Source organism: Impatiens glandulifera, chromosome 1, assembly GCF_907164915.1.
Source record: "Impatiens glandulifera chromosome 1, dImpGla2.1, whole genome shotgun sequence".
Lineage (NCBI taxonomy): Eukaryota > Viridiplantae > Streptophyta > Magnoliopsida > Ericales > Balsaminaceae > Impatiens > Impatiens glandulifera.
Genome location: NC_061862.1, coordinates 98,276,832 through 98,302,781, shown reverse-complemented (window position 1 = coordinate 98,302,781; position 25,950 = coordinate 98,276,832). Strand labels below are relative to the sequence as shown.

General features: G+C 30.5%; 2 protein-coding genes across 2 annotated transcripts; one reads left to right on the top strand and one right to left on the bottom strand.

Annotated features, from left to right (window-relative positions):
- Nucleotides 1-12,769: 12,769 nt before the first annotated feature.
- LOC124922484 (mitochondrial uncoupling protein 5-like) lies at nucleotides 12,770-13,949 on the top strand. Its single transcript, XM_047463214.1, has one exon. It carries the CDS (start codon nucleotides 12,932-12,934, stop codon nucleotides 13,829-13,831), a length of 900 nt encoding a protein of 299 aa, XP_047319170.1. The 5' UTR covers nucleotides 12,770-12,931; the 3' UTR covers nucleotides 13,832-13,949.
- A 1,961-nt stretch (nucleotides 13,950-15,910) lies between these two features.
- On the bottom strand, nucleotides 15,911-25,247 carry LOC124919388. Its single transcript, XM_047459621.1, has 21 exons — nucleotides 24,933-25,247; nucleotides 24,356-24,571; nucleotides 24,204-24,272; nucleotides 23,648-23,782; nucleotides 23,233-23,351; nucleotides 22,826-23,134; nucleotides 22,073-22,160; nucleotides 21,879-21,984; nucleotides 21,688-21,789; nucleotides 21,146-21,309; nucleotides 20,928-21,042; nucleotides 19,460-19,684; nucleotides 19,202-19,392; nucleotides 18,943-19,107; nucleotides 18,734-18,839; nucleotides 18,066-18,206; nucleotides 17,803-17,964; nucleotides 17,534-17,734; nucleotides 17,238-17,435; nucleotides 16,312-16,383; nucleotides 15,911-16,237 (listed from the first exon to the last, which is right to left on the bottom strand). Coding segments are annotated over exons 2-21 (2,823 nt in total). The 5' UTR covers nucleotides 24,358-24,571; nucleotides 24,933-25,247; the 3' UTR covers nucleotides 15,911-16,084.
- Between the last annotated feature and the right edge of the window lie 703 nt (nucleotides 25,248-25,950).

Genomic DNA, 25,950 nt, shown 5'->3' with positions numbered 1-25,950 from the left:
TATCAACCAGGCCAAATACACCAAAGAACTGCTAAAGAAGTTTGGTTTAGAGAACTGTTCTACAGCAGCTACTCCAATGAGCTCTTCTAGTAAATTGGATAAAGATGAAGGTGGCCAAAGTGTCGATGTAACAGCTTACAGAGGCCTCATCGGATCCTTGCTGTATGTAACTGCTAGCAGTCCAGACATTCAATTTGTTGTTGGTGCTTGTGGCAGATTTCAGGCTAATCCTAAACTCTCTCACTTTACTGTTGCTAAACGTATTCTTAAATACTTAAAGGAAACTCAAAATGTGGGACTGTGGTATCCGAAGGATTCCAGTTTCAATTTAACTAGTTTCTCAGATGCAGATTATGCAGGGTGCAAAATTAATAGAAAAAACACAAGTGAAACTTGTCAGTTCCTTGGAGATCGTCTAATCTCATGGTTCAGCAAGAAGCAGACGTCAGTCGCCACGTCTACAGCTGAAGCAGAGTATCTTACTGCTGGAAGTTGTTGCTCTCAGGTTCTGTAGATTCAACAACAGCTCAGGGATTATGGGATTGAGGCTGATGAATCTCTAATTTTCTACGACAACATGAGTGCTATCGCAATCACCTACAATCCAGTTCTGCATTCTCGGACAAAGCATATTGAAATCAGGAATCACTTCATCCGAGAACACGTTAATCAGAAGCAGATTCGTCTTGAACATGTTTCTACAGACCAACAAACTGTAGATATTTTCACGAAACCCCTACCGGAAGCTAAGTTTTCTCACTTTAGAAACATGTTAGGTCTTGTTGATCTTGATTGATGTGATTACGTGCATAAATTGATGGGAAACGTATTGTTCAAAACTTAACTAAACAGACATGAAAGACAGAGGTCTTAATACGTCCTAAGGATTTAGGGTTTGAGAAATACAGCTACTTAGACGTATGTCTACTTTAGCAGTTTAATCTTCTTTGGAATCATTGTATTGGTTATATTAACCTGCATGGTTAGACGGATACGTCTAATAGATGGATACGTCTAATAGACGTTAGACGTTTTTACGTCATGAGGAAGAGGATGCTCATGTCTAACCAAACATGCGTGTTGCACGTGGTGTTATTGCATAATTAGACGTATACGTCTAATAGACTAATTATCAAAAGAAAGTTGAAAATGTGATAAGGAAAATAAACATCTAACTACCGGTGTAATTAGACCCTTCATCTTCTGGCTATTAGGACAACTGTCCTTTGCTTATGTTTCTGCTCAAATTCATTTTCCCGCCAAAAATCAAATCAGTCATTCCTCAAAAGAATTGAAGAAACGTGTCTCTTAATACATAAGGAATGACTAATATTTCTGACAACTTTTTCTTGTACATTTAGTATAAACTGTTCGTTTTTATGATAACATTAAATGATACATTTATTGGGAACAGACTTTTGGGTTCTTGACGGTATGAGTAATCATTAGAAAATCCCTACACGTTAGACATTGATATTTATTGGATTATTCACTCTAAAAGATAGGAGTTCTTCGAGATCCATCTCTCTCTTTCTAGAATTCGAATCGTCTAAGCCTTTGTTCATCAAATCAAAATGTCTCTCTTCCGTTCAAAATCGATTCAAGTGGATTTCAAATCCATATCCACTCTGAAATCTCTCGGCATGATCAAAATGTTTGATTCTTTGAAAGCCTCCGGGCTGAGAAAGTTCCTCACCCCTCATCATCTCTATCACGAACAGTTGGTCCGTGAATTTTTCGAAACAGCGAGTTTTTATCAGGATAAAGTCGTTGTTGGGGTCGTGATGGGCCAGATGATCTGCATCACCGAAGAGTCTTTCGGTATGTTTTTCCAGCTTCCAAACGTAGGTATTGATGAGTTCTCAACCACTCCGTCTGACATAATGATTACAATGATGAAAGTCTTTTCTGATTCTCCTCAAGTGGACATTCATGGAAAGAAAAACCTCATGAAGGATGAGTTTGCTCTTCTAAACAATATAATCTCAAAATCTCTTCTCTCCAAATAGTCCTCTTACAAGTATTGTACGAAAGTCATTCAGATGATGGTGGCTATCACCAGGGGTGTTCCTGTCAACTGGACAAACTTCCTCTTCAAAAATCTTGTCAAATTGGTTGTTGCTCGGAAGACTATTTTTGGTTTAGATGGTCCTCTTAGCTCTCTTCATTGTTTCCTTCTGGATGAACCCGGTAAGAGCTTTCACCTTCCTTCTAAAATCCTGAACAACCAAAAGGTTGTCGATTACGTTCAAAGGGTGAAGACGCTCAAGTCCAAGAAAAGGAAAAGAGATGTCTCCAACCCTCCTCTAACCGCAGTCTTAGAGATCACCTAGGTTGAAGTCTATCCTTTCCAGTAAAAAGACTAAGAAGAAGAAAAAGAAGATTAGAATGGAAATTATTTTCATTTAAGATGAAAGTTTTTGAGAATTTGTTGGTAATGTTTTGATGCTAACTTATTTTGGTTATTTTTGGGAAAAAGTCTTTATGTGTTTCTTCTGAAAACACTCACATTTGGTTGATTATGAATATGATATTTTTGTATGTTGTATGTGCATGTAAATGGTTGTTTATTTATATGATGAATGCATATTTTGGTGTATATATATGAAAGTTTTCAATTTCTTCATCAAAAAGGGGAAAATTATTGGGTCAAATTATTTTGACTAAGTGTTGAAATAATTTAACCATTGGGATTTTGATGATGAAATGATTTATGTGTTTTGATGCAAGTGTATCGAAATCATTTTTCAATGAGATTTAGCTCTAATGACGATCATTAGACCGATTTTGGCATTAGATTCATAGAATTAGACGTGCAGTCTAACTCAACGGAGTTAGACGTGTAGTTTAATGAATGCATAGAATTAGACGTGCAGTCTAACTCAACGGAGTTAGACGTGTAGTCTAATGAATGCATAGAATTAGACGTGCAGTCTAACTCAACGGAGTTAGACGTGCAGTCTAATGAATGAATGAAATTAGACGTGCAGTATAATATATTTGCGGAATTAGACGTGCAGTCTAACTCAGCGGAATTAGACGTACAGTCTAACTCAGCGGAGTTAGACGTGCAGTCTAATATATTTGGAATTGGACGTGCAGTCTAACTCAGCGGAGTTAGACGTGTAGTCTATTGGAATGTGAAAGTTAGACGTAAGTCTAACTCCTTCAGATTAGTCTGAGGTAGAACCGGAATTAGACGTGCAGTCTAACTCAGTGGAGTTAGACGTGCAGTCTGATGGTTAGTGAATGATTAGATGTGTAGTCTAATTAGTGAAAGTTAGACGTAAGTCTAACTCCTTCAGATTAGTCTGAGGTAGAACCGGAATTAGACGTGCAGCCTAACTCAGTGGAGTTAGACGTGCAGTCTAATGGTTTGTAACAATTAGACGTGTAGTCTAATTGGTGAAAGTAAGACGTGAGTCTAACTCCTTTAGATTAGTCTGAGGTAGAACCGGAATTAGACGTGCAGTCTAACTCAATAGAGTTAGACGAGCAGTCTAATGGTTAGTGAATGATTAGATGTGTAGTCTAATTAGTGAAAGTTAGTCGTAAGTCTAGCTCCTTCAGATTAGTCTGAGGTAGAACCGGAATTAGACATGTAGCCTAACTCAGTTAGACGTGCAGTCTAATGGTTTTAACAATTAGACGTGTAATCTAATTGGTGAAAGTTAGACGTGAGTCTAACTCCTTCAGACAAGTCTGAAGTGATTGTAATTAGACGTTAGTCTAATCCCATTAGACCAGGCGGTCTAATAAATTCTGATCTTAGACAGGGATGTTTAATTTCATTAGACTGGTTTTCACAATCCGTCTAACTGAAATACGTCTAATGCTCAGCTTAAGCAGTATGCTTGAAGCTAGCATCCTCCTACCCCACGTGCTATAGCTATACCATACTCCTGCTCCATTTTCTAGTGAAGATCAGTACAACAGCTATATGCAACCAACCAACGAATGCCACGTAAGAGAATTTTCCTCATGTTACTTGTTTTGCAGGTACATCTCTGATGGAATATTCGGCGCACTACTAGTGGTGTACGGCCACGATCCTTGTGCTCAGAACTTGCTGTATACAATGTAGGCTTTTCAATGAAAGAGTGCCACGTATCATTTTAAAAGATTCGACCGTTAGTTTCTGCCCAGTATTTATCAGATTCTAAGGACAACGGAGAAAAACTGGTTTTCACAATCTGCCTTACGAACAAACAATCTTGCTTGCTGATATTCTAGAGAGAGAAATCAAGCCATTACTGTGAAGCTGCTTTCCTACTTTGTATTGTGAGCTATAATCAAAAACACCTTTAGCTGAGTGATATTATTCATCTTGTAAATTGAACAGAGTGTGTTCTGTTCAATAGTGAGCTAAGTGTGTGCAAACTGTATGTGATTCTAATCATTTTATAGTGAATCCTTCCGGTGGTTGGAAGAAGGGGTGACGTAGGAGAGTTTCTCCGAACATCCATTAACAAACTACTGTGTTCTTTCATTTTTGTCATCTTTTCATCTTTCATCTTGAGCTTCAAACCAAGTAAACAATTTCGCCTTGAATCTGTTTCAAGTGTTTACAAGTGTTTGCGTAGAATAGAAAGCGAATCAAATTCTTAACAAGATTTCTTTCAACCCGTTTTTCATAAGCTTTCATCAATAGTCAGACCCCCATCTCTATTGATAAAGCCGATCCTATCATTCTAAGTGTTGGGAAGGGTCAAAAGCGAAAGTTTTATTGAAAACTTTTGCTTTTGACCCTTCCCCAAAAAAAATTGAAAATTTTTCTAAGTGTTGGGAATGGTCAAAAGCGAAAGTTTTATTGAAAACTTCCGCTTTTGACCCTTCCCCAAAAAAAATTGAAATTTTTTCTAAGTGTTGGGAGGGGTATTTGCGAAAGTTTTATTAAAAACTTTCGCTTTTGACCCTTCCTAAAAAAACATTATGTTTAAGGTCAGGACCAAGAGTTTTATGTATAACTTTCGGAAATATTAATCAAAACCGAAAGTTTTATATAAACTTTCGATTTTACCACTTCATAATTTGTTAAATTAATTTGTTTTTCATCTACTAATCTAGACTCCTAAGTAATCTAATAAAGTGTGGATTGTTTTTTAAAAATTAAGATTGTGTTTAATGTTAAAATGTTTATGATTTTGTTTGATTATATAAAGAAGTGTATATGTATGTTTGTGTTTGATGATCATATGAATGTGTATAAAGTTTGATCATATGGAGTTTGTAATATTTTAAGGATATCAAATGTGTTAAATAAATGTTTTTCAAAAGTCATTAGAAGATGAAAAACCAATTAATTTAACAATTTGTCAAGTGGTAATTCCGAAAGTTAATGATATAACTTTCGGAAATAACCATCAAAACCGAAAGTTATACCATTAACTTTCGGAATTATCACTTCTTAATTTGTTAAATTAATTGATTTTTATCTTCCAATATAGACTCCTAACTAATATAATCAAGTGTGTGTTGTATTTTAAAAATTAATATTGTGATTAATGTTAAAATGTTTATGATTGTGTTTGATTATATAGAGAAGTGTATATGAATGTTTATGTTTGATTATCTTATTAATGTGTGTAATGTTTGATCATATGGATTGTGTAGTATTTTAAGGATAGCAAATGTATTAAATTAATGTTGTTCAAGGTCATTAGAAGGTGAGAAACCAATTAATTTAACAATTTGTCAAGTGGTAATTCCGAAAGTTATATCATTAACTTTCGAAAATAACCATCAAAACCGAAAGTTTTATATAAAACTTTCGGAATTGACCTCATTAAAATAAAAAATCTATCTCTTTCTCTTCTTTCTTCTCCGTTTCTTTCCTTTCTTTCTCTCTCCCTGACCAGTCTGCCCGCCGCTGCTAGCTTCTGCGCCGAAGAAGACGATGTCGCCCGTAGAAGACGACGACGTCGTAGAAGACAACGCCGCCATAGAAGACGACGACAACGCTGCTTCGTTCGAATCAACATCCGCCTGAAGACGACTTTGTTGCTCCCCGTCGCTGCTCCGCCTCCGTCTGATTCAAGCCACAGTCGCCGGAAGACGTCGTTGCCTCTGTCCGATTCAAGCCACAGTCGCCGCCTGCAATTCAAGGTCACTTTTTTTGTTTGATTTTAGGTTATTTTTTGTTATATTAATTGATTGTTTGATTTTAGGTTATTTTAACTTATATTTGTTGATTAGATTTATGGTTTAATTTGGTTTTTTGGATTTATTTAGGTTAGATTAGGTTTGAAATATGTTTGATTTTGGTTAGTTTAGGTTTGGATTATGTTTTTGGATTTGGTTTTGGATTGATTATGTTGGATTATTGTTAGATTAGGTTTATATTAATGTTAGATTTAGGTTATATGTTCAATAGTTTAGTTTGATTTTGTTAGATTTGGTTTATATTAGTGTTTTATTTTGTTGGATTAGGTTTTTGGATTTGGTTTTGGATTGATTATATTATTGGATTGATTTGGTATATGTTTATGTTGATTTTGTTGGATTCATGTTAGATTTGGTTTATCATTGTTTGATTAATAAGTATATGTGTTTATGTTGATTTTGTTGGATTTGGTTTTTGATTAATAGTTTATTATTTGATTAATAGGTTTATTATTGTTCGATCTACCTACAGTCGCCGCCTCCCACGCCATTGACGAACGACGCCGCTCTTCTTCGTCGCTCTTTTCCTGCAAGGTTAGTTATTGTTGGTTTATTATATGGTTAGCTTAGTTTAATGTTTGATTTATGTTAGATTTAAGGTTGATTTATGTTAGGTTTGATTTATGTTATATTTTGTTAGATTTAAGTTTGATTGATGTTAGTTTATGTTTGACTTATGTTAGATTATGTTAGATTTAGGTTTGTGAATGAATATATATTAGATTCATGTATCGAATTAATTGATTATTATTGATTTAGATTTGGTTTTTAGTTTAGATTTGGTTTAAAACGTGTATGAATGAAATAATGTTGGATTAGATTTGGTTTGAATTAGATTTGATTTTAGGTTAGAATTGTTATATGTTTGAATGAATTGTGTATGAATGAAATAATGTTATATTAGGTTTTATTATTGTTTGTTTAGGTGGAATTTTGGTTGGATAATGTTAGATTAGGTTGAATTTTGTTTGGATAATGTTAGATTATGTTGAATTTTGGTTAGATAAATGATAAATTAGGTAGAGATTATGTTATAATTATGTAAGCCTAATTAATTTAGACAAAGTTAAGTAAATAATAATGCGGGTTGTTTTCCATTTTATTAGAAAAATGGAAGTACCCGATAAAAGTTGGATGACCTTACGTCGAGATCATCCAGATCTGGCCAATCGCGAAGAGACATTCCACCGTGAACATGAAAAGATGAACGAAATAAGAACAACTAATTCATCATCGAAAAGATGAACAACTAGTTCATAACATCAACCAACAAATCTGGCCCATCGCGAAGGGACATTCCATCGTGAACATGAATCTTCCTTGAACATCAATATGCAAATATCAATATTATCAATATGAATAATGAATTTGATCAACCAATATGAACAAGATGAACAAAATATCATCAAAATGAACATTAAGAACAACCTCATGGTTTAAGATTTAGGGTTTGAAGATGAACGAAATAAGAACATAAATCGATTAGTAGGATGAACAATAATATGATCAAATGATATTAGAACGGATTTTGGTTGTTGATTTGTATGATGTGTTCGTTTAGGGTTTTATCGTCGCTGTTGCCGATGGCCGTCGCGAGAGAGAGAACGCGGAGTAGAGAGAGAAGAGAGCGAAAGAAAAATAACGAAATGAAAAAAAAAATTAGAGTATTTCTATGAAACTCTATTCCCTTCGCGAAACGCGAAGTTCTTCGCGTTACGCGATAAGGGTATTTTCATCAAAAAAAAAAAAAATAAGTGACCACCAAAGGAATAAAAATTATCGGATTACCACATATACAAATATGTCATTCTTTAGGGTCATTTCGTCAAATTTTCCCTCTAGCATGGTCAAAGATATATAATAAAAAATACTACCATGATTTTATTTTTTATAATCTTGTTATTTACTATATATCTTAAAATGTACCTTTTATTATCTAATTTTAATACAAAGTAGTGTTATAATACATAATATATATATATTATAAAAGAGATTTTAAGTTTTTTTTATAATATTCAATTTAACCATCAAATTACACTATAGTTGGTTTATAAAAATATTAATATTATAAATAAATATATTTTTTTCATTTTTTTTATCACAAGACACAGTTTTTGTCGCCAACTTTAGTATTGGATTTCAACATTTTATTATTAACTTTTTTTTTTAATATCTGCAACTATTGTTTAGTAAAAATAAATTTTTTAAGTAAAAATATTGACGCTAATAAATTAAACTAAAAGAGTTGCTTGAGAAGTCCGCAGCAAAGACAATAATAAAAAAGCATATATTCTTAAAGTTGCTTGAAATGTTGAAAAAGGAAGATGAATGGTGTAAATGGTATATATAATAACTATTTCATTACTTAAGGCATTTATGCTCATATATATAAACCTTATATGTCTTTCATTCTTTTCTTATTATTGCATGCAACTATGAAAGTAGTCTCATCATTTTGATTCTTGTACTTATAGAATTTATTCTGTATAGGTTTATTTCAAATAATATATGTATTATTTTAATAAATTAGTTTGCTATAAACTTTTAAAAAATAAAATTTTAAATAAAAATATTTAAAGAATAATAATAATAAAATAAAATATATTTTAGTTAATAAATTTGATGATATAACTGATTAGAAAATTAGTGAAATAATATAAATAATCTCAACCAGGAGCCAATGGAATAAGATCACGACCAACTGAAGAAATATTTTTTATTTTATTTTTTTATAATAAAATCTTCCAGTTGTGAAATTTTGTTGAGAAATAAAAATTATGAAAAATGTATACAAGCTTATCCGTGAATTATATCTACCAACTTTGAGACTTGGTATAAATATTTTAAAATAAAATTAGTGACAACAAGGAATTAATATTTTATTTTTTATCTAAAAGATAACTTTATTTAAAAAAAACTATGATGTAACATCCTATGCATAAATCAATATAAAAAAATTGTACATAAAATATTATATTTTTCTTAAAAAATTAGGACAACGAATAATTATAAATTTAATTAATTTTTTTCTCATCTAATTTTCTAAATTAAATTTTATTTCCTAAAATAAGTTAAACACAGAACACGTACATATACATAACCCAACTTAAAAATAATAATAATAATTCTATTATCTTTTATCAAAATCAATACTCCAATTAATCATTTTTATCTAATAATATATTTTTTACCTAATTAAAAGTAAACTTATTATAAATCAATACTACTCTAATTAATAATATTAGCCATGGTTCAATTGAAGTTAATATTAATCAAGAATTCTATCTGCTCCCTTCATCAAATTATCATATTTTTTTACTTGAATAATTTTAAATAGTTTATGTTTAATTAATATAACTTATATCGAATAAAATTATTTAAATAATACAAAATAACTCAAAATCATACTATTCAAGACTAATTATCCAACTATATATTTTTTTAATTATTAAATCATTTAATTTATCCATCAAAATATTAAAATACCTTATTTTATTTTTAATAAATTTTAATTTAAATATAATTTTTTTTTATGTTATATTATATTAATTAAACTAAATAAAAACCCAAATAATATTTTGTTCATCAAACATTATTATTATTATTAATAAAAACTCATTAAAAATCCTTATATCAAATATGAAATATGCATATGATACAAGTGACACATTGAATAAATAATATGGGGCTCATTTAAAGTTGCTTAAAAAATTGAATTTGTATTAAAAATGACTAAAAGTGACGTGATTATTAGAAAGTCGTCCTCCCTAAGTGAAGTAAAGTATCTGTCTGACTTTTTCCAAGGTTGTAGTAGTTTGATCGGAAAGCCGCCGGCGCCGGCAAAGATTTGTAGAGAGAGAAAATCTCAGGTCAAGTCAAACCATGGCAATGCCACTTCGTTGTATGCAATGGTCATCTCATCATCATCTGTTGCCCGTTGGATAGCTTCTAATTATAATTTCGTTGAGTTTAATTATATAAAAAAATATAAAAAAATATGACCTTTAATGGTAGCCTAAATTCAACATCTCCATTTTAGACTTAACTTTGCCCTCTTCTTTTAATAATTCTAACTTTTTAATTATTTTTTTAATTCAAATTAGTTTTTTGCTAAACTTTCTAATGTAAGGGGTTTAAAGTAGTCAACAAGAGAACAAAATTAAAGTTGGAAAGATTACCTGGGATTAAGTGTTTGGACGTGGTTAAAAAAAATTACAGTGGACTTAAATAAATAATGGAAAAAATTGAATAAAACGATTAAATAAAGTAAGTTTTACAATTTTTTTAACAATTAAATAAACAGAATAATAAATTTCTTTTGAATTCAATTTTTTTTAAATTAGGGATAAACTTTCCTATCCTGAACTTGTTTATTTAGAATTGTAGAGATATTTCAATACTCTTCACAGATCACATTTTGAAACTTGTTTTTTCTTTTATTTATAAGTGGACTCAAACATAACAAAATATAATGTCGAAACCGAGTGATCTAAAGTAACAAACATAAAAATAAAAATAAATTAGTTTATTTTTAAAATATTTATGAATCACGATTTAAATAAATATATATATATATATATATATATTTAAATAACATTAAAATGAATAAATAAATAAAAAGTCAAATAACATTGAAACAAACACCCTCTTAAAATAAAGTGAGTTTCCCAAATCCCAGCTAACTGGAACGAGTCAAAGACCCACGTTTAGCATCATCGTCATCCACTAATAAGTTCTCGTTTGGATTTCCTTTTCCCATTAGTTGTCTATTTTAATTCTACTATTATTTATCTTTTATAATTACTAATTTCATTGTAATCTCAATTCAATTTTACCAACTATATTTATAAATAACGATAATAGTATTCATTCCATGAGACAAATTTCTTAAACTTGTTAGTTTGTTTGGAATTAATCAAAAAATTGGGGAATTTGTTTTAATTAATTATTATTATTCAATTTTATAGTCATGATTCAATCTAATTTAAATGTTTTAGTATGGAAATAAGAGATATTTTATTTTTTAAACAAAGATTTTAAATTAACTTAGTGAGTTATTATAATTAGTATCTTATTTAAAATAAAGGGTAACAATTACATATAGTTTAAAATAATATAATCTTATTTGAAATTACTTCTTCTAACTTTTGTTTTTTTGTTTGAATTCACTCTTTTAACATCACTAATTTGGAGTGAAAATAGAGACAAATCCTTCTTATACTTGATATATTTATTTTTATTTTTTAAAATCTTATTACGGTCAAATCTCTCAACTCCGTCTTCAAATTATTTTTTCAGCTCCACTCTCAACGACAACACAATTGCTCCGTTCTATTTCTAGATAACGATATTACAGATAAAGACAATGACAAAGTTGTTATTTTCATTTCTTTTATATTTAAATGTTGTTTGTTTGCGTTTTGCCTCAAAAATCTCATCTAAGTATTAAAATAATATTAAGGAAACAAATAAGCAACAATCTAAGATTTTAAAAAATAAATAATTAATATACTATGTATAAGAGAAATTTATGTTTATTTTTAATACAAATTAATTATATTATAACATTTTAAATATTTATAAAATAAATAAAAATAAGATTATAAAAATATTTCAAACTATGTTAAAGGTAGCTGAAAATATATTATACATGTTATTATAAAATAAATATATTTATATATTTTAATAGTATCTATATCTAAAATATATTAGTCTGAAATTATAGCTAGATAAAGAAAAAGATTGTCAAAAAAGATTGTCAAATTTGTATTTAGTTTGTGTCGATCTCAAGTATATAAAAGACTACCCCTTTATTAAATTCTTAGATTATCTTTTCCTTAAAAAAATCAGAGTAAATTACCATATTAATTACTCTATTTCAGGAATTAGTTAAAATTGTACAAATCTGCCTATCTTTTTTATAAAGTGTTATTTTCTAATTATTAAAAAAATAATGTATTTATATTTATATAAAAAATATGATAGAATTAAATAGAACATTTTTAAGTGAAAAATAATTTTTTGAATAAATTTTAAAATCAAGCTGTAAAAAAATTGGTAAAATTTTCCTTAATATTTTTGTTTAAGTTTTTTGATAAAATATAAAAACAATTAATAAAACAATCACACTTTAGTAATCAATCCAAATAGAATGTATATTAACATTTTATAATAATTTTTTTAAATTATCAAATAAAAAATAATTTTATTTATATTTGATATAAAGAATGTAATTAAATAAAATAAATAAATAATTTCTAAATAATGCCAAGTAAATCAAATGAAATTGATCAAATAACTTTTTTAATAAACTAAATAGGTTTAACATCCATTGAATTTTCCTTAATTTTAATTTTACATATTAATTTATTAGATTTGAACTCAAAATTTTAAAATATCTTTAATTACTTTCTATAAATAATTTTATATATTTTTAAAAATATTTTATTTATATAAATTAACAATTCCAAAAGTAAATTAAAAAATAAAATAAAGTAGTGTATAGAAAGTGAACTACTACCGTCTTCTTCTTCCTAGTATTTTAACTCTTTCTCTCTCTACTGTAATTTACCAATTCTTGAATTCTTCTTTCCTTAATCTAATCCAATCCCCCTATATATATTACCGATCTTCTCTCGTCAAACAATCAACAAAATTTGCGTCTTTTTCGCACCTTTTCATTCATCTTGTGAGATGATTTCTAGCTTCAATTGATAATACAAAACAGAATCGTATCTAATTCCTCTTCTTCCTCCTCAAATTCTCCGATATGGGTCTCAAAGGATTCGTCGAAGGAGGCATTGCTTCAATCGTCGCCGGTTGCAGCACTCACCCACTTGATCTAATCAAAGTCCGAATGCAATTACAAGGCGAATCTAACATAAACCCTAATCCATCAACTGTCCGTCCACCTAAAATGGGTCCAATCGCCGTCGGATTTCAAATCATCCGACAAGACGGAGTTAAATCACTATTCTCCGGCGTATCCGCCACCGTTCTCCGACAAACCATGTATTCAACAACCCGAATGGGTTTATACGATATTATGAAAAACAAATGGACAGATAAAGAATCTGGTAATCTCTCACTTCATCTGAAAATAACAGCCGGTTTAATCGCCGGCGGAATTGGCGCCGCCGTTGGTAACCCAGCTGATTTAGCGATGGTTAGAATGCAAGCAGATGGTCGTCTTCCTTTAGAACAACGTCGGAATTACAAAAGCGCGATTGATGCGATTACTCAGATGACAAAGAACGAAGGTATTACTTCTTTATGGCGTGGATCAGGGCTAACTGTGAATCGGGCTATGCTTGTTACGGCATCGCAGTTATCATCTTATGATCAGATTAAGGAAAGTATATTGAAGAAAGGGTTGATGAAAGATGGGATTGGTACCCATGTGACGGCGAGTTTTTCTGCCGGATTTGTGGCGGCGGTGGTTTCTAATCCAGTGGATGTGATAAAAACTAGGGTTATGACTATGAAAGTTGAAGAGGGAAAAGCACCGCCTTATAATGGAGCCGTTGATTGTTTGATGAAGACGGTTAGATCTGAAGGGTTGATGGCTTTGTATAAGGGTTTTATTCCGACCATATCTAGACAAGGACCGTTTACTATTGTGCTCTTTGTTACACTGGAACAGGTCCGTAAGTTGCTTAAGGATTTCTAGATGATGATGATGAAAACAATCTTTGATTAAGTAATTTCAAATAAGATCAAGAAAAAGTATTTCATTGTTTAGAATAATGGGTTTTATTTTTATTATATTATAGAAACTATTTTATTGATGTTTTGTCAAAAATATTTACAAAGCAATAGATCATACTTAATGTAACAAATATTCACATCTCAGTCTAAATATAATAATTTAGATTTGGGGTTTTCTTGGTTGGGTTTTATTGGATCTTAAAATAAAAGATTATATTATGAATGTATTTAGTTATAATTAAATATTTTTTTAATTTATGACCACTTCAATTTCAAATATTTTTAGTGAAATTATGACATTGTCTTTTATATATATAATCTTGCCATTTAAATTATCTAGTATTATATATAATTAAAAATATTATATAAATGAATATTTAGTTTTTATTCTTTAGTATGTTTATATTTAGTTATAAAATTTTATTTTAAAATAGTGATTAAACATTCTTTTACTAATAAATATTAGAGTAGTGAAGAGGAAAGTGTGAAATTCTTTTAATTATTTTTTAAGCTAATTAAATTTTGACAGATAATTTCCTATTCCAAATTTTCTCTTATAAATATTAACTATAAAAGAAATTTTATTTATTTTATTATTCGGTTTCAATTGTTTTTGGGTAACTTGAGAATTGATTTATAAAATATTTAAATTTAATTGAAGGATGACTATAATGAATACAGTTGTAGTAGTTTGAGTCATTCAATTATATTGTTTAATCAATTTTTTTCGATTAACTTGCTCACTCATAATTTAAAATATGATAAAAAAAAATATTATACCAAATAAAAAGTAAATTAATATTAATTTTGAGAGATGTATAAGAATGAGTTTCAAATTTTGTTCTTTTATTTTGTTTTTAAATAATGTTAATTTTGATGATTTTATTACTGGTAATAAGACAATTTATTTGTATTATTAGTTAAGGTTTCATATTTATGAAAAGAGTTATAAATTAAGCAAATTAAGTAAATATATATACATTCATTGCGTCTTAAATTATGTAAAGGAGTCATGAATATGTTCTTTCCCACTAATTACGTTGAAGTTGAATTTAAAAATAGAAAAAAATAAATAATAAAATAAATAAACTCATAATACATGATAAATATATAAGTAGGAACATTAGAAATTAATAAATATTTTGTTTGGGTCACAATTTTACTAAACAATATAATTTGTTAAATAAAACCATTTTCTTTCTTAGAGATGATATTTACATATTTTACCTAATCCTAATACATAAAATTTTGGAAACAAAAAATCATTTAAATCAATTGTTATTTTAGTAAAAGTTTTAATATTTATGAAGAGTTTATAAATTAAATAAGGTAATTAATGCATTAGGTTTCTTGAATATGTAAGTTAATATCCTATTCTGAAACGGTCATACTTTTAGAGTTGAAATATGGGTAGAAACCATCCATTTATTAATTTAAGAACTTAACATTAATTAACTTAAGCGTTTTTTTTTTTTTGAGATTATTGATCTTGAAAAGACTTTAACTACTTGAATTAACTCAAAATTTTTAGGCAAAAAGAATCTGATTACATAGAATTTGTACAATCTTGATTTCATAAAAGAGATGAATATTAATGTAATTTTGATTTTGTCAAGTGACAATTTTAAAACAATAATTAGTTCCTTATAAAATAAAAATATTAATAGGGCACAATATACATACATGATAAAATTGTGATATGATATTCTATGACCACAAACTTTACCAAAAAAAAATAAAATAAAATCAAGATCAATCATTCTGTTTTTGAATAAGCTTTATACCCGTACTCAATCACATCAAATAATTTATAAATTAATTAAGTGTAAGATAAATTTATTCAATTATTTGAATAGACTCATCGTTATGAATGTTTATTGAACTATTATCAATTATATTTTTTTTAATGTAAAAACACTTTTTTTCTAAATGGGGTCAATGTTTTTATACCCTTGATGTATTTGAAAATTTTAAGATATACCCATAATTTGTAAAAACAAACCCAATTTGACTATACACCTAAGTATTGTAGAAATTATCAAATAAATTGCAACTATTCATTCAATCGCTAAATTCAACCCACAAATGCAGTATTTGTGATCATTCAAAATTGTGTTCAAAGTAAATTCTTCGGTTCTCCGAAGAATCAGGGTTTTTATATTTAACTGAAATATATTTTTATCAACAAATTGAATAGAGACTGAACCTTAATTGTTCAATAATAGAGACTATTGTTACTCGGGTTCACCGAGTCTTTACATAGCATGGCCCTAGCTGCCATAATTGTTCGAGGAGGCTCCAAATTGTCTGCAATTAGGGAATGTCCTAAAAACCTCTGCATTTCCGACCTAAATATGTCATCTAAAACCTGCAAAATGGGGTAATGGACAAGAAATTAGGAACATTTGATTCATCTTGTCCTTGAGGATCTTTGACACTTACTGATAGTGAGATTCGCGAGCCTTTGTAGCAAGAAGTGTTCTCTTTTCTGTCTTCTAAAAGTTTTAGAACATCCTGTTTGACAGAAGAAAGGCAACATAAACTTAGAGTTTGTTCAGATGATCTTGTATTTAACATATAATAAAAAGTAAATTAACATATTATAAAATTTTCTGCATTCTTCTGTATTCTTCATTCTTCTGAAGGTTTCCTTCAACTTTTGACAAAAAAGTAAATTTTTTGAGTTAAATGTTCAGATGATCTTGTATTTAACATATTATAAAAATAAGGCATAACTTGGTATTTTGGGGACAAGGTTGTAACTGTGTACCAATTGAGCCTTGATGCACTATTTAAGGGCACGAGGCTGAAGGAAGAGGAGCGAGAAATCTCAGGAGGGGATCCCTATACTAAGTATGACCATACCATGTGAATCAAGTGGAAGAGTCACATGTTCAGTTAGGGTCATTATTGTCAATGAGAACCCTAGTTTCCACTTTGTGCAAGATCTATGAGATTGTGTGGAAAATAGAGGAAAAAGGAATCCATTGTCATATCTAAATTGAAAAAGAAATGAAAAGACTTTTATAGTGATATTAACTAAAGGGAAAAAGACTAAAGGATATAGGTCAGATGCTGCCAAGGAAATCCAGCTCCATTTTTATTTACCTGGGTTTATTCCCGAGGTTGCTAACATGACCCACTTTAAATCAGAGCTCGTCACTTAAACTACCTAGTGTGTGTTGTCCATTTCGATTCACTCTTGTAATTGAGTGTTGCGATCAAATAACCTTCATTTTTGTTGTTTATACTTTTCTGTTAGGTAGATTTGTTTTGAGAACTTTGATTGATTAATGTGACTTTCTAGTTTACTGTTTGATTAAGAGTTAACAAAAACCTCACTTTAAAAGAAAAAAAATAAGGGATACCTGCCCCATCCGGTCCCAAAATCCGCGGCAAATGATGACAAAGAGTTGATTATCGAAGACATTATGAAGGTGATTAATTGTGTTGATAAGGACATCCTTCAAAGGCTGCATTCTTATCCGCATATCTGATTCGGTTACAGCCTCCTTCGAAGAGTCTTGTATCAACTTCTTCAGTTTCGTTGTATTTTGCACCCGTGTCTGATCGTAAATTTACAAAAATTACAAATAAATTCCACAAAATGAACAAACAAGCAAAGAAGCGTTCAAAAGCATTAAAAAAAGAAGAGGAAACTCACATTTTCCACAAGTTTCTCTACTAGTGCTTGAACGTAGTTTTTGAATTTTGTTCTGAGCATCACCTTAACTTCATTAAGACACTCTCCTGGAGCCGGGTTAGTTTCATCATTTATGCAAGAACTCCATGACTTCATCTGAGATTCTATCTCTGGAAGCCTCAAATCAAGCATAATTTTCATCGAATTCAACAAGCCTCCTAACTGGAAGATTAAAAGAAAATATTATTTTCCGTGTGAAGATATAACTTAAAAAGAATAACAATAATTACCTCGTCGGGAAGTGTATATGTTACTTCTGTGCCTTTTGTGATTTTCTGGACATACTTGAGGCCGTATTTAATAGGTGCAAAATTTTCCTTCAAAGGGGATAAAACATCAACATACTGCTTATCAAGAGCTTCTACGGATGCCTTTTCAACATCAGCTATTGCCTTCTCATTCATATACAAAACAATGGAAATAAACAATAAAACAATGAGCTTACAATTTTGTCTCATAAGTAATAAATAGATAGGCTGAATAATAATAATACCTTTTCAAGAACCAATGTGTACTCTGGCCAGCGAGTAACAATGAATTCATATTCATCCAGTGTCTCTTTCAACCGGTCATACATTTCATCAACAAAAGGACATGTTGCTGCATTATGTGGTTTCAGGCCTGACCCCTTCACCTGGAAATAACCACTTCTAGTTAATGCCAATAAAATCATGACTTTCACCCATCCATTTCTTATTTGCCCCTCCATTAATGAAAAGGGATTGAAGCTCATTTTGCATCCCCAACTTTAAAATTGGCTCAAATTAACTGCATATTATCTTGATTAACTTTGTTAATTTCTTAAATTATCTCTACACAATTCTTGCTAGGTAAAATTACATTTCTAAAGTGCATAACAAGAACTTCACAGAGTTTGATGACGTATGTAATCTGAGCTTTTGATGCAAGTTGAGACTCTTTCTTAAAAAGAAAGTTGGAGGGTAATTTGTACTTTCATAATATATAAATATACATATATTATATGTGTGTATATACAAACTTCAATCTGAGAAATAACTTACATAACAAACTACTTTTAAACCAACCAAAAGTCCTAGCAGAATAACACTAGTCCTAGTTATTAGAATAGCTTTACCCAAGAAAATAAAAAATAGATTTCCTAAGGGAAATGTGATAATAGGATGGAAAGAAAACTAATACCTTGTCAGGTCTACAAAATTCAAGCAATGCCAGACGCTTAGCTTCAATCCAGTTAATAATATAAGAGTTGAACAACTCTTTTGCATCCACACCACCTTTTATGGGTCTAGAAAAAAAATAGATCTTCCACAGTCAGAGGAGAGTTAAAAAGCACTACACTAGGAGTACCAATAGAATTAATAAAGTAAAATAAAAAGACAATCTTCAACCTAATGTTCCAGTGAGCAAGAGCATTCTGAAAATTTAATGTTGCGATTACTAATTCGGCCACAATAGATGGCCCAGAGGGAGGACATGTGATTAGTGCTTCACGCAATGAGTTGGATAGCTGAACGCTGTAAATTGCAGAAGACAGATTGGGAAGATCTAAAAAGCTGCAGATCGAAAAAAAAATAAAACAATTAAAACTAATGGTCAAACATATTAAATGTGGTGATTTAATATTTCAAGGAGATGTGATGATTTTACCTAGGTAGTAAATTCTTACTGTGAATCTTGATATCTAAAGAAATTTCATTTTTCATATTCAAACAAAGACTTTTCATCTTGAGGTAAGCTGTTCCAAGGAACACTGGATCGCTTCTTGCATTTCCATTATTGCTAGAGACAAACTCCTCTACTTCTGCCAAGTACTTTTTGGATCTCTTCTTTACTGCAGTCTGAGGACATACGGATATATTAGAGAAACAATACAATAATCTTACCAAATGTAATTGACAGATGTACCTGAAAGTATCTGCAGAGTTTCAACTGCATTTCGGGCAAAAGTACATCATTTAAAAGCATAAAGAGCTTTAAAGCAGGTTTTAAGGCTGGAGCAGGCAAACCATTGGAAGGCTTGAAACCATCTATAATTCCAGATGGCGAGGATTCATCAAGCGACTTGTAGTTCTCGAAAACCAATACAATAATATCCTCAATTTTTTTAGAAACTTCGGCTAGGAGACGGTTCTGGTCAACAAATCCACAAAATTTTCATAACATTAGAAATGGAGATATTACTAAATGTAACACAGAAGAAAAAACAGTAACAAGGAACAGTTAATTATTGAAACTTCAGTGGGGAACTGAAGCGTGGATAATCAAGACAAGCTAACTGAAATAAAATATAATCCACAAAAGCTAATGCTTATTTGGAAACCTAGTTCACAATCAGTATCATTGAAAATTTATCAAAAGTTAAGAATTGAAATTTGATTTTTTTGGCACAAGAAATATTTATGGATCATGATCAGATATTTTTTTATCATCATCCAGTCAACCAGATTATAGTGTAATTTTTTTCATTTCATTTGATATACAAATTATTTTTTAGATCAACATCCAAATTATAGCTTTCTCCATCGTCATATTACTTTTTAAATCATTATGATTATTGGCAAATATAACAAATGCAGATTTTTTCGGATAATGATGAACATCATGAAAATTTTGAGGCCAAAACAGCCTAATGATTGATAAATTGGAGGAGTGAAAAGAGTATGTCAGTAAGGGTTTTTGTGACGAAAAATATAGCTGAAACAAAATGCTTGTACTGTAATAGCCAACTGACATCCTCATCAAAGCAAATATTAAATATTGGATATGGATCTGGACTGAAAGGAATATAAGGGTGTTTGATAGAAAAGAAATACAGAACAATTCTAGAAAGCACCTGTGACATGTTGCAATGTTCAAAGTAGAAACTGCAATAAATACACGAACAATCAAATGAACATACTTTAATGCATAGAATGGGAGATGGGTTCTGATTCAAGACTCATCGCTTTCATTAAATCACTTGTGTTATTTGCCAGATCCGATAGACTAACTTTTCTATTTAGACTAGGGTTTTCCCTGGACGAGGCTAGAACAACATCCAACTGCTATGACCCCCAATTCAAAAAGGTGCTTCTGGTGGAAATCAAACTTGAGGCCTGAACCTTTAAGTTCAAGACTCTTACCATTTGAGCTAACCTGAGTGGGTAAATTCAATAGACTAACTTGTTCATGTATTTTTTATCTTTATGCTTTTCTCAATCTGTTTGATTTGTTCATGGCTTTCTGATTGCAATACTCAGTTGGTTTAGTATCTTTATTTTTGTTGCACTTGACAAGGGCTTTTTCATTTATTAAAATAAGGCTACAGCCATTCCCATTATAATATATATATGTATTGGAACTGGTGAGATGACAACTCCAGTGACTTCTATACCTCTTGATGACTCAATGAACTCTTAGGCTTCAAAATGACAGGTGAAAGCAATTCCTTCACCAAACATAGGCAATCTGCAGTAGGTGTTGCAACATCCATTACATATGTAAGATACCTGCAAAACAATCCTATGATTAAAAATTATTCTGGTAATGTAAGAAGCTTTTTAAACTTGCATCGATAAAAAATATCTCAAGTGTCCTGTGGAAAACTGTCACCTTAAGTTTGCATAAGTATCCGAGACTCCATAACAAGATGCAAACTCAGCAACTAACCACTTCCAAGAACCATGCAACAACAAATTTCTTTGCTTGAAATGTTGAAGTTTCATTGCCACCTCCAAAAGCAGGTCATATGCTACAGTTTCTGCAACAGAGCCGCACTAATAGAAAAGGAAAAGAAAAATAGAAGTTAAAGAGCATATAAACTACAGCAGCAAGCCATGGTAACTTTCTGTAAATATTCTAATAACAACCAAGGATGGAAATGGCAACATTTGAAAACACTTTTTGAATTTGTTTCTGTATCTCGATCCAGTTAGATAAACAAAACATAAATTTATGAATGTCACCCTAACCAAGTTTAGTTTCCAAACAGGGCCATACATGGGCCATTCATAACATAATAATATGTCCTGGATATCCGGAAAGTTTATTTAAGAGGCAAATAAATGCATTAACTTAGATGGATAATACTCTTAATGGACAAAATGTGTCTTGCTACCATAAATAATAAAATAAAATAAAGGCAAATCCACTACCTTCTCATCTGGGCTAAATGAATAGTTTATGTATAATTGCACCCTTCCAATAAGTGTATGATCTGGCTCGTGATAGATTGAACACCAACGAAGTTTATCACCCTGCAATCAACCATTGGTCCGAAAAATATGAAAAATGATTTAGTTTTATAAGGCTGTCAAGTATTAACAGAAGAGATCAAGAGTCATACTGTCTCTTCAGCAATATCGGCCATTTGAACTATCGCACCACCACAATGCTTTCCATTTGAATCATGGACTTCTACTATCAAATCATCTGTAAAACCATCTGGCAAGCTGTATATTGTGGAATGAAGAAAAAAAATGAAATATCCATTGCAACGAAATTTTGTTAAAGAAAAAAAAGAAGAGATGGTGTTCATACAATACATGGGCCTCACTGGATCCGGGCTGCATTCGAACTGCCTCACTTTGTGATGTACTTTTCAGCCTCAACAAACAAGAATGGGTTTCTGGCGATAAAAATTAATACAAACCTTCAGGATATTACTAAAAGCTAAGATACCTTGTAAAATTATGGCTAAACCCAAGTGATTTCTAGATCAATATTTTGAGATCCAAGAAAGAAAAAGTACAATATGAATATAATTCCCTTTGCAACCAAAATAAAGTAATAAACTAGACAAATCTTAAGCAACTCCAATTAGCTCTGAAAATGGAGGTTGAGATTATCATTTATATTTTCAAGCATCCAAGAAATCTGGTGAATATCATACATCGTGGATTCGCATCACCAAGAATGTAAAAAACGCTCTAAACTGTCAGCTGAAGAAACAGTCATGAGTGCAAACTGTTCCAGGAGAGTAATTAGGGTTAGGGTTACTAACCCTAGAATAAGCTAACGGGTAAATCAGTTGGTCAACAAGGAAAGAAAAAGCTATTACCTATTTCTTCAGCAAATAAATAGTTAATAACCGTTATATGGCGGGAAAACGATAAAATGGAAATTGAGCTAAAAGGAGGGAAGGATTCTCATCTACATTCAGAAACTTTAAGATATTGGTTCTTCAGTTTAATTGTGAAATTCTACTATGAGTTACATCAAAAACATAAAAAAAATCAGAAGAGCTGAGGATCCCACTGAACAAACAAACAGATTCAAAGTTCTTTTTCGAACCTGGAATCACTTTGTTGGAAGTTGTTGAACTGTCAGGAGAAGTTGAAGTCCCAGATTTCAGAAGCCCAGCAACCTCTTTAACGTAACTAGTGCCAGCATGCATGTATACCATGAATTTCGTTGAAAGAGGAGCATTTACAGGAATCCGAGGAGAAACATGAACTTTCTGTATAGCACCCCATCCTGAGGCGACATTAGACTTTACACTTGAGGCATAAGAACGTAATGAATCAATTTTTTCCTTTGAAGGCTTTAAAGATGAAAAGCTACAGGTTGTGGGTGGATCTAGTCCGATTTTTACTTTCCTGACTGCAAGAATGAAGAGAAACACATTTCAGCTATATTAAAACGGAAAAGTTTCATATTGCTTAGTAGAAAATGGGAAATATATATATCAGGATAATTACCTTGTACTTTCATTTTCCCTAATTTCTTCTTAGCTTTAGCAGAAACTCCTTCACTGCTTAACCTTGAAGACTTCTTCTTCAGCAGTTCTTCCTCTGGCTGTAGTAGGACGTGTTGCAAGCTACAATATATCAAACTTAACTGTAAATATGAACTATGAAGGTCAAATGTCATGCCATCAATAATTTAAAAGAAGAATATGATTGTTAAATTTGAAGTGGCTGCTTCAAAGTTTAAGGTGAGTTATTGTGAAGTTATGAACTGGTTCACAAAACCTAGCAACAGACAAATTTCTTGTTATCTTCATTAAGGTGCTTAAGGATAAATTCTAGGAATATATATAGTAATTTATGCGAGTGTGTCTTCATGAATACCAACTTTAACATTTTAAAAGAAAAAGATAGTTGGATTACTCACCTAAATGCATTTTGAAGAAGCGCACATCCATTTTCCAAGAAGATGGGAGCCTCACGACTACCTTTTGCCCGTGAGTTTAAGCATAAGCGAACACATGCATCATATGAGAGGACTGCAACCCATGAACCTAGACCACTGATTGAAATAAAAAAATAAATAAGATCAAAAATGATGATGGCCTTGGTAAAATCAACACAAAACAATCAATGATGTACAACTATACCATATTTTCATTCATCATGACATGATCAGAAAAAATATATACATTTTTTTTACTTGCCAAAAATCACAATTATCTAAAAAATAATCTTATCATCATAGAGAAAAAAACGTGTTAAACTATACGAAACAAAAATTTACATTATAATTTGGATCATGAACTAGAATAATTAGTATACCAAATAAAAGAACAAAATTACACTATAATCTGAATCATGATTCAGAAAAAATCCAATTTCAACTTTGATAGCAACACAAGATTAAAGTAATAATTTCAAATTGGCAGTCAACAAACAAAAAGGTTAAAGTCAAAATCAACTCCAGATCTTGCATTAACCTTGCATAAAATGATGGAACCAAAGCTGGTAAAGAATCGTCTGATACATCGATATCCACAATTCCAACCCTGCGAAAGCACCATGAAAATCAGATTTCACCGTATAGAAGAAGCTGCCATTGAAACTGAAAACGTATATAACAAATACCTACATTTTTCCCTCTTGATTTTTACAGTGTAACCCTAAGCCTACAACACATGTATCCCTGATATATAGTTTCAATCACTTTTTATCAGCTGGGTATCAGCTTGATCTATACCCTCTTAATGATCAGTAACCATAAGGAATGTTCATCATTTTCCACTGTGAACAGATTTCTAACTTCTCACTCTCTACTTTGCTGTATGTCGTGTGAAAATCCTCAATCCTGACAAACAGATACAGAAATATAGAGAATCAGATTTGGATTCAAAAGCCCAAAAAACACACAAATCTTCACATGCCCTTCAATTTGCTAGCAGATAGTGCTAGAAGCATTTGTTATCACACAACACTAACATGGAAATTTCAGTAAATTTCTACTACTAGATGAACATAAATCATCATGAAACTTGATGGGTACAAATAATACTGGGATGAACAAGCAACAGGAATCACATAATCATGTCTAATTTTCCCAGAAGTCCAGCAAGTCACTTGTGAACTTTATCAGACCAACTGTAGAATCAGATTACACCTTTTGATCGATCGATTAAGTGGGAAGAAAACCCAAAATCAAGTAAACTAACCTTCGGAATCAATTTCAGTGCAATGCTTCAATTCCTCATTGACCATCATAAAAACCCATCTCAGCTCCTTTTCAATAATACCAGAGGAGACTATAGAAAGCAGGGTTTTGTATATAAAATCACTAAACAACTGTTCTAGATTCCATGTTTGCTTTCCATCAGCTTTTACTTTGTTTTCCTCCTTTTAAGCTCTAAAGCTTTTCTGATGAGCAAGCAAACAAAGAATCAGCTGCTTCCAACTTCAATAGAATGTCTAAATAGATAAAAGAAAGCACACAGAGAGAATGAATGATCAATGGGAATAGAAGAAGTTGAGAGGTCTTAAATAGCCTCCTCCTTCTTCGTTCTTCTTTATGGTGAAAGTCGCAATCTTGACATTTTTGAGAGATTTATTTCTTCTGAAAACAGCTTCTTTGGAATAAGTAATTACCTTAAGTGTTTTAAGTTAATATTTAATGACTATTTTTAAAAAAATATATATTTTCATAATTACTATTAATTTTTAAAAGATAACATCCCAAATATTATTTAGAAAATAAAATAAAATAAGATATTTATTAAAAGTATAAACTAAATTAACATTACATTCTTTATTTAAAAAGTTAAGAGAGTCTATTTTTGTTTCATTTAAAAAAAATTTATATATTCTTGAGTTTGTTTGATTTTTAGGTTTTAAGCTATTTTAAAATAATTTATCTAAAATTTAACCATTACTTTTTTTTTATTCTTAATCATTTCATTCACTTAATCAAATTTTTTTTTATATTAAAATACTAAAATTATAATTTATTATTCCCCAAAAAAAAGAATAAAGTAAAATATAAATGTTTTTGATATATTAACTTGTAAAAAATTGATTTAAAGAAAATATATATCTAACAGGTTTCTTTAACCTAATAATAATAAAAAATAAAAATAAAAACTTCCTCTAACTTAAAGTAATTTTTTATTTTTATAATTGGACCATAATCTTATAAACTTATTATTAGTTGGATTTTTATAAAAACATTTAATACAA